At 37.8% G+C, this 10,069-nt stretch overlaps 1 protein-coding gene across 1 annotated transcript; it reads right to left on the bottom strand.

Moving 5' to 3' along the window:
* Window positions 1–7,500: 7,500 nt before the first annotated feature.
* On the bottom strand, window positions 7,501–9,264 carry hoxb13a (homeobox B13a). Its single transcript, XM_068013029.1, has 2 exons — window positions 8,558–9,264; window positions 7,501–8,115 (listed from the first exon to the last, which is right to left on the bottom strand). Exons 1-2 carry the CDS (start codon window positions 9,231–9,233, stop codon window positions 7,868–7,870), a joined length of 924 nt encoding a protein of 307 aa, XP_067869130.1. The 5' UTR covers window positions 9,234–9,264; the 3' UTR covers window positions 7,501–7,867.
* Between the last annotated feature and the right edge of the window lie 805 nt (window positions 9,265–10,069).

The following is a 10,069-nucleotide window of genomic DNA, read 5'->3' as shown; positions in this document are numbered from 1 at the left end:
AGATGTTGAAAAACAAGGCCCACTTAGAAACATAAATAAGTAGATAACTATTCTAGATCGATAGACAGATAGATATGGTTCGTTTTAGCACAGAGGTTCTTACATTTAATATACTACCTCATTTTCCATAATTTTAAACAATAGGATTTGTTCAAATCTTTAAAGAAACATGTTTCACATCAATCGTTAGTAAAAGCAAATGTTTTCTATCCGTTCGATATTTGTCAAAGATCCCGTTTCTAAATTCGGCCATTTTAGTCATGAAATACGCCCTAGATTTGGCGTTACCAAGCCACTACGTGTTGATTTTGCTCATGTTCTCCCGTACTTTTCAGCCTGCCTTACGTCAATAGCCATCAGAGGTTCCCCTACATTTTCAATAACAATTAGATTTTAATATTAAAAAGACAACCAATCGTTTCATGTTTAGAAAAGTTTTCTTCAGGAGTGCTCATCTTCCAGGAATTTGTAACTGCGCCTTCTCTTGGCATATTTTAATGCAGGCTGATTCGTCGAAAATGGGAGCTGGTTTCCATTGTTTTTTTTTTTGCTAAGGTTGATAGACTGAGAAAACATTGACCAAATATAAAGTGGTAGTATATGCAAATTGAGCGCCAACGCCTCACACTTCCAAATTTGTGCTTTCTGTTAAAGTTTTCAGTCTAACCGTCTACCTACATGTTTTAGAAACACACAAACTCTATGTATTTAAGCATGCACCCAGCCATACATAGTCTCATCAGAAAACTATGTTTACAATAATTTAGCTAAACTTCCGCTGCAGTCTAAATAAAATATTCGAACTAGTTTTTATAATGTCTTAATGTCAACATGCACTTATCTGCTGAAAGGTGATATGATCCAAGTATCAATTACAGAATGTGAGATCTAACCCTCCTCGCTCCCCCATTCTCCCCATCCAATATCCTGTATCCATTATTTTGATAAGGGTATGATTTTTCTTCCCTGAATAAATTTGCATCGCAACAATGAGTTACTGTTGTTGCGGAAGCTACTATCGTTTTTGCTAAGTTAAAATATATTTCTGTTTATTTATCATACCTAGGCAAAGTACCATATAGTTCATACAGACAATGAATGATTAGTCGGGTTTACATCCTACTTTTATCATTACATTACATCAAAATGTATGTGTACAGTGGAGTACTTTGTAATACTGCTATAAGATAAATGTTTGTCCATTTATCTTGTGAACCAACGTTTTATTTCTTGCGAGCCTGAATATGCTGCTCACAAATTATTTTCCGACGAGTTAGTCAATGTTAAGACAGTGTGTACATTTTAGCATCTCTTTGACTTATACACACTCAGAAAACTAGAGCACAAAATGTTAAATTGCATCAAAACTGAAATATAGTAATTTAATAATAATTTTGTATTTTCAGTGCGTTCACCTAAACTAGTTAGAAAATAGTACTGAATTGTATTCTAACGTGTCAGCTGTTTGATTAATATTAACGGAGGACAATTTATAACATAAAAAGTCAGTAATCAAATCAGGTCAATCTGAAAACGTCAAATCAGAAAAAATACAAAATTCAGGATATAATAACTACAGCATTTCTAAATGCTATATGGACATTTACGGATGTAAAATAAAAGCCGTCTCGTGGAGCAACATGGAAAGGCGAATGATGTTTTACAATACATTCAATGGCTAAAATATACATTTAAAATAGAACAAAGAATTGACATTTCAAAAAGCTAACCAAACGTTCTTTATTCTAACTGGGGTTTTAGATCAAAAGTTGCATCTAATAAACAAGGACTTCATATTATACTTAATAAATGCTATGCCCAAGCCCATTTTAAATCATGATTTTTCATAGAGAATCTGAAATTAAAATATCGATTTGTCTTTGATAATCGCAACGCTGAATTATGTGAATAAAATAAACTCAACTATTAATTGTACCTGTCCGTCCTCACGAAGCTCGGCTATATATTGTTCTGTACCCAAACTGTCAAGCTCGGTAATGTGTAAGTGCTAATAATCCGCAGATGATATTGACCTGCAAGGTTACGCAGTTCCCTTCAAAATACAACATAGTTACTGAAGGTATGTACGCTATATTAATTGCGTTGGCGATAATTAAGTTTTCTTTTTATCTTTGGGCGAAAAGCAGAAACAGGCATTTTAGGACGTCTTAATATGTGGCGAGAATTTTCTGAATTTCAGATGGGTGGGGGGGGCGGGGGAGGTGCCATCCGCTATATGAACTGTATAATCAGTTTAACAAATAAAAACCCCTTTTGATTCCGTTTCTCATCAAAATGCATTACCCATTCATGTTGGTATAGTGATTAGCGTCAAGGAGTTTAATTAACCCACATCGACACACGGATTCTGTTTGCATTTGTTTTGAAACCAATAAACTTAAATTAAAGTAAATTAAGGTCAGATATTGCCATCGGTGCATCTTCGGATATCTTTGCAATTTCTTAACAATTATGTGTGTTTTTTGCTTTAGGGTGAATTAACAAATAACTGGCCGGAAGGCTGTGGGAAATAAAAGCTAGTTGCCAAAAGTGCTACAGCCATTTGTGAAAACAACATGGATTACGTCACAAAGAAATCACGGAAAGCTGAAACTTGCTTTTGGATTTTTTAAGGTGTAGCTCACGAGAAATGAAAATGTCCCAAATTCTATTCCTAATTGCAAAGTTACACATGCTCTATATCAAAACCAGACCAGTCCATTCCATTAGATTGCATTTTAGCGGCGTCTCAGATTGAAAACATCAAAAGTCCTCGGCGCGCTTGTTTTTGTCGTAGAACGAACCTTTGGCCCACTGTAACTGCGCAACATAGATTCTAATCAAGGATTCTCTTAAAAAATAGGTCACCAATAGCTTGCTCGTGGCTTCTTATCGATCACAGAGCGGCCTTTCAATTGGAACAAGCTTTAATGCGCCCGATACTGATCCGTTTTTATCCGAAGGAATGGCAGAAACGGCAAAGTCTCTTAGAGTTCCTTATTCATTCAGATACAGCAGAACAAATTATGGCCTTATTAGTTCAAAGTTTTGTTTTATTCCCCCTCATTAATTTTGGAACTTATCTTAAAACGTGCATCTTATCATCTCATCGCCTGAGTTGCGAGTACTTACGGGATTAGCCAGGGAACTTTATGTTCTTTCCTGAGACCAGACCGTTGTCGCGGCTGCGGCGCTCCGTCTGATTGTTGACCTTGCCTTTCAAGTTCAACTGCAAGGTCAGAGCTGGACACAAAGGAATGGCTAGCACGAACTGCAAACACTCCTTAACTTAATTACATTCAATGAAATTGAACTTGGATTTCTGGACCGCGCCCCCCCCCCCCCCCCCCTCTACCCCTCCCCCCATTGCAGCCCGCTAAGAAAATCAGAAGCAGAATGCAATTTCTGGCCTCGCTGTTTTGATCTTTCTTCGCGTTATTTCCTTATTTCTGACTAGTGGGAAATTTTACGTTTGGGTGCGCGTACAAAATCGAGAAAAAATAAAGTCCCAATTCGCAGTTTGCCTCACTTGAACTTGAGTTACGCCTGACGTTTCCGAATACTCACGAGGAAAATTATTATTTTGCGGCAAGGATTAGAGTTAATCCCGTTAACTATGTGTTAAACGCCTGGATGTAATTTTGACTTCCTTAAAGTTTTAATAAAATTTGCACACGCTAAACAGCGAACTCAAAAAACTATTATTTGGTTGGCTGTTTGGCGTCATGTGACGGTCACAAAGATTTGAAATTACTTTTGTGATTTTTAGATTTCCGAGCATACCTAAAGTTTAAAAATTAACTTTTTCGCAATTCCACCTATTTAAAATTGCAAATGTTCACATGGAAGTGAGCTCATCTTAACTGGCTAGGTGCTATATAAGTAACACATTTCAGTTTATTGTGCGAAATTTCACTGAAGCTTAACGGCTACCTTTATTAAATATGGATTGTGTGGTCTGTTTTGATGGTTCCTGAATCCCTTTCCCTCTCTAATACTTGTCTGATGCGTCCCATGTGTTTTGTTATTTTGCCGGCCGCGGACGCAAAGTCAAAGGTAAAGCTTGGAAAATATTAACGCCAAATTGTGTAGCTTTATGTTAAATTCCTGACTCAACTTCAATGGGATCGTTCTATTTTCTTTCTATCCATGTCTCTTTCCAAACACCCATACATATTTACAGTCTGATTGCAAAACATGCAATCCAGTTTCACAGAGCTGGACGATAATACAGGAATCTGAAACAAATGTGCAGAGTTTTTAAATGACCTGTAGCCAAAAGCATTATAAAAACAATACACAGACGCGCCAGACAGCGTTGTTAGCTGAAAATTACGTATATAATTTCCTAAATTGGAATTCAATAAGTATTTGCATGTTTTACTTGCAATCTGTTTTTATATACACATACATAGATTAGAATACTAGTGTGATGCATGTGCGCACAAATAACAGCTATATACTATAGGACACAGTTATCAACATTTATATACCCTACAATATATAAGCAATATATCTCGTATGTGTAAGTGTTTGAAATTGTGATCGATACACTAAAGATTTCTGAAACAGCAATGCAAAACGAAATTACTTTCCGTATTTAATGGTGCAATTTGAAACCTTTTAGGGCAGAAAGGCTACTTACACATTTTTAAAATAGTGCTGTATTACCTCTGACTTATTCGTGCATCCGGCAGATTGTAATATATAAAACTCGCAGTATTTGAGTAAAGGTTATTGATACGTATTTATGCTGAACGAAGCAATATTGAAACCTTTTTGTTTCTAGCAATTCAGTATGTTCAGCTCTTCTGACAACTAAGAGCGAACTTAAGTTCTCCACCAAGGAATAGTTTTGGAATGCTACTTATAAAGGCTGAGCTGAATTAGCCAAGTTAAATATATTTAGGAGTCTTCTCTGTTGTTTATATTGTTGTGCGTGTGCATTCACAAATACTTTAATATAAACACGTTTTTTGGAAACGGCCTGATAAAAATGAGTTGTGTTTTTTGCAAGCTCGGTAATGGGAAATCAATCTTGTTATCACAACAAATACACAATCATGCCTGGTTTATACACAAACAGTAATGGAACAGCTCGTGACACAGATAATGCTGTACTAGCATTAGCCTTGGCAGATATATAGTCTGTACTGGTACAGTCACTCCGATTACAGTTAGTAGTGAGACAGCTACTGGTGTTTATAGACAGTCAGTACGCAACAACCGCATGTCGGTTTACTTATGTGCATTTTTTATACTGTCGTGACTTATTGGTTAAACATATCTCATTGCATTTTTGATGATTATTTACACAATTGGAAACGTCTCTGCTGTTATATAAGCTCCAGTAATATATTTCGCTTTAACGCTTTGCATTCATTTCATCTTGCTGCATTGCGCTAAACTTCCTTTAAATTTATTGCAACATCCATGATCCCGTGTGTGGTTGGATTTTCAATGGTGGCAAAAGTATAATTTACGTTCGAGTACAACATAATCAAGACTTTACGTCTCAAGGTTTAAATTGTCACGACTAAATGCAATGGCCACAAACACTTCCTTCATTTTCCGGCCGCTTAATGGATTATTCAGTTCTCAAAATGTATCTAAAAAGATGATTTCAAGGGTCCTCGATAGCTCTAAAACTGTTTCATGTACTCAAAGTGTTTTTCCGTTTTTTAAAATTTCCGATTTGCTAAAATTTAATTTGACCTATCTGCACTAATTTTTATAACGTAAACATTTGATATAATCGGCACCACGTGCAACAGGCCTTGAGAATAATCGTACTGATTTGTCTAATGTAACGTGTGTGTCTGTCTATATGTGTCTGTCTGTCTGTATGTGTGTGTGCACGTGTCTGCCTGTGTGTGTGTGTACAAACGCGCGCGTTCGTGTGTGGAAGGAGGAAACTAACTTGATGCTGGTTCTTCAGGCAATTGGATGGCCAATATCGTCAGCTATCTAAACAAAATGTAATATGGAAACGCTGTAGACAAACAATTATTTGTTTACTTAATTGCGATTAACGTTTTCTTTCATTTTGGACTATTTCTGTCCGGGCTGTGAACAAATATATGTGTGTTTAAACAAAGGCTGGCCAAGAAAGCGGCAGTACTCGTGTTATGGAACGATTAGCCAGAAGGTGGCGCACTTGTTCTACTCATGATAACCCTGCCAGACTAGATCACCAAAAAGCATTCGATTATTCATGAGCTGCTAGACGTCAAGATCACTGGCGAACATACACGTGACTGTCAAGGTCAAGGTCAAAGGCTTATCAATGCGATTGGATCTGAATACACAAAGGTGTTAGATGGGTTATCGTTGATACTTGCTTTCAACTTCACCCTCATCCCCATCCCAAGAAACACAGCCCCAAACAAACCAGTTCACAGCCTTATGCCAACACGGGTGCACAAACATGCACCCTTAAATCTGCAGGCATCTATGCACCCTACATCAATAAACTTACATACGTGTTCTTCTAAACATATACCATTAAACCGATAGTCCACGGTGAAGTAGTTAAGTGGCAGTTATTTTGCAGACGGCAAGAGGAAAACCTTTTAACCAAAAACATTTCTGATTCAATTTCATTTGCAGTTCGTATTCCACTTGCTTGTGTTTCAGCTACTAATAATTAATTGTATGAAAACGCAAATAGATTGGACGGCTACATTTTCCTCTATAAATTGATATTTTGCCAGATTATGTGAACTTGAACCATTTATTGGTGATAAATTGTTGCATAAACCAGACACTATTAAAGGCGTGAAGACTAGAAGGGTTCAGCTCATTTGTGTGATAGTGCCCGGCTTCAACGAGTATAATTTCGCAAATTTCTTTCAATCATTAGTTTCCTCCTTTTCACAAAAGCATCAAATTAGCTCGGAATACGTGCAGCAATTATTTCACAAAATTTTGTTTATCATATATAATAAATGTTTTAATTTACTTTGAAGTCGAGGGGAAAACAGTAACTGATTTGAAACATAATTAAAATAGTTGCAGTTAAATCCTTCCAGGGATTAGACTTTTTCCGACTCTCAGTTTTCCAAAACTTACTTTGTGATTAAATCATAATATTAAGTAAAAATTTATCACGCTTGTAAGCACAAATGGCTGCGGGTATCTGTTTATCTTTTTAAAATCAACTTTTCATAGTTTAAAGCAATTCATACATTTTAAAAAGATAAACCAGTAAATGTTTCATACAATTTCAGGTTTACTCAAGAACTCCTGGCCTTCCCTTTGCAGTAAAATCTGTAACATCTGCCATTTCATTTGTTTCTCTTGTGAAATATGTTATATCCAAAAACTTCCATTGTTACTATCATTAAATGGATATGGAATGTATGTATATGAACATTCCCTGCAAAATATTGTTCAACAAAATTAGTGCAGGCACAAAACTTTTAATCCTGTTTTTTATTAGTATTTTCCCTCAACCGGTTTTGCTTAAAAACAGCGTTTAGGCGGTTTTACTGCAGCCGTGCCGATAATCAATGTTTTAAAGCGTAACCCAAACAAAACATAAAAATAGCATCTACATCAGTAAGACATATGTTGCATACCTTCACTAAAACAAAACTGATAATAAACAGTGATGTCGGTATGGTTACAGCATCGTTATAATTATATTTACATTCTGACCATGTATTTTTGTCCATTTTTAATGGAAATCCGCAACAAATCCTCCATTACAGTACTAAAAAAGAGAGGACATGTTAGCATTCTGCAGGCAAGACTCCGTGAAAGCAGAGTGCATTTAAACCCCGTCGTTCACAATCGTCTTTCGCGTCGTTGTGATGAATTTCCCCGATTGAACAGTTTCAATTATCTTTTTTTAATAAAAGAATAGTTAAGGTGTGTTGGCCTTTACTTTCGCGATGACTTTCTTTTCCTTGACTCTCCTGTTTTGAAACCAGATCGTGATCTGCCGTTCGCTCAGGTTCGTAGCCGCCGAGATCTTCCTTCTCTTCTCTTTCGTAATGAATTTATTTGTCGCATATTCTCTCTCCAGTTCTTTGAGTTGGACTTTGGTGTAAGGAATCCTTTTCTTCCTTCCGCGCCGAAAGGAAATTCCATCCTGTTGGTGAGCTGCAACATCTGCTGTGTGTAACCAGACACACCCCGCCAAAAAGAAACACAGAAGGCAAAGCACATCAGAAAAATGAAACATTGGAAAATAATGCCGAAAAACGAATTAAACAGCACGCTCATAATCAATGATTTTTGGTATCCTGAAGGAATGCATTTAACTTCACTGATGCAAAAACTAGCAGTTAATACACTAACAGGTATATTAACATTCCAAAGTGCAAAACAAAATCACAACAGTAAAATTGGGATGATATTCCAACTGAGTTCCTTGCACCGGAAGTATAAAATAAAATTGTACAATTTTCACTCCTGTTCTAAATCGCGGCATATTGTCAGAAATAAATTAGCTTTTAATGCCATAAGGTCGTAATGTTTCCAATATCATTGAACATGTAATGTTTGGAATTATTTATTGTTCGTATGAAGCAATGCAAAAATAACTTGTTACCTGCGAGTGTGGATTTCCAGAGGTGTCCCGGTTGTGCCTGTTCCTTCGAACAGCACATCTGGCTATTCCACCCATTAAGGGGCCAGGGCTGGTAGCCTTCCATAGGTAACAACGCTTCGTGCCTCGGCTCTCCCGCGCCACTGATAGTTTGGACTACAGAAACGTCCAAATAACTTGGCATTGGTTGGTAGGCACCCGCATAGCCATGGTAGAAGGCAAATTCCTTCGGCCGGCCTGGGTACTCATCAGTGGGGACAGGACTGTCCATGTACTTGTCCCCTGGGTAACTAGATAAGGGGGCAGGCTGGGTGCAAGGTTTGATGGAACTTCGACCCATTCGACACGAGTAGTAGCCGCTGCCGAAATATCCATAAGGTAAAGGGGCGGCGGTGGAGGCCTGGGGCATCGGGCATGGGGTGCATTGCTTGCCGGGTTCCACTACCCCGGAGCCGGAGACGTCGACTGTTGAGTAGCCAGACCCGTGAACCAAAGGTGAAGGATGAGCCCCGAGCGCAGAATGAGCCATCAAATTCCTGCACTGATTTGCAGAGAAATTCCCAGCACCAACAAATCCTTCCATTACCCCGTTATTCTTACTAATCTCATCCGAGTTGCTTTCATACAGGAACATCACAGTGTCGACCCAACGCGGTTTGAGAAGCAGTGACACTGTCATATCACGTTCAGCATTGGGTCTATAGTTGCTTTTAAGAGACGCAGGACTGAGAGCGATACAGAATTTCTCCCTGCTAACTGCACTGACGCACAAACCCGGGTTAAAAAAACACGTACGCCCATTGGCTCCCCACTGATCACGTGCTACGCAAACAGATATTAAACCTTCCTGCAGAATTGGCAGGAAAGAAAAAAGATTCATTGCGAAATAGAAAATATGAAAGGGTCGCGTTAAAAAATGTCTAGTTATTGCAGTTATAGAAAGCCAGGGCGTTGCATTGAACAAAAGTCAAACTACACATGAAACAAACTACACACTTAAGGAAAATAATATAACGTTGCAACACATGAGCTAAATAAAGGTATTTTCACCATTTGGATACTATCTATCTGTTGTATAATCGGCGATTTACCTGATTAAATTTACAGAGATGAATTTTCCTGATCCAACATTTCAGCATAAATCTATCCAACGTTCACATTCCCTTTTACTGCACAGGAACTCCTGAGATTATTATCCAGTGCCCATCAGTACCTGGTGTGCGTTGGTCGTTCAAGGGTTTTATTTGGCGAGTCATTTGTGTTAGAACTAAATCCTCGAACAGACTTGTGGGTTGAATCTTTTAAAAAAAATTTTGCTTCAAATCGTCAGAAAAACAAATTTAAAACCTGAAATTCGCCAAGTACAGTATGGAGGGAAGCGGGATGCTGCTGTCAGCAATTCCTTGTTTTTTTTACCGTTTTGTTGGCGGGCATTACTTTACTGCCAAGTCCACGAGTTGTATTTTGCCACTGCTGTGAAAATGGTTAGTTGTTTGCAAGCTGATCGGGTCAGCG

This window comes from Heterodontus francisci, chromosome 33, assembly GCF_036365525.1.
Source record: "Heterodontus francisci isolate sHetFra1 chromosome 33, sHetFra1.hap1, whole genome shotgun sequence".
Taxonomy (NCBI): domain Eukaryota; kingdom Metazoa; phylum Chordata; class Chondrichthyes; order Heterodontiformes; family Heterodontidae; genus Heterodontus; species Heterodontus francisci.
The sequence above is the reverse complement of the archived record's forward strand: the minus strand, read 5'-3'. Positions and strand labels throughout refer to the sequence as shown.

Bases quoted from the DNA above. Each gene is read 5' to 3' on its own strand.
- hoxb13a (XM_068013029.1), bottom strand. From the start codon at position 9,233: ATGACAGTGTCACTGCTTCTCAAACCGCGTTGGGTCGACACTGTGATG. The intron at 8,116-8,557 runs GTAACAAGTTAT...TACACACAGCAG, and splicing joins CTGGAAATCCACACTCGCAG to ATGTTGCAGCTCACCAACAG.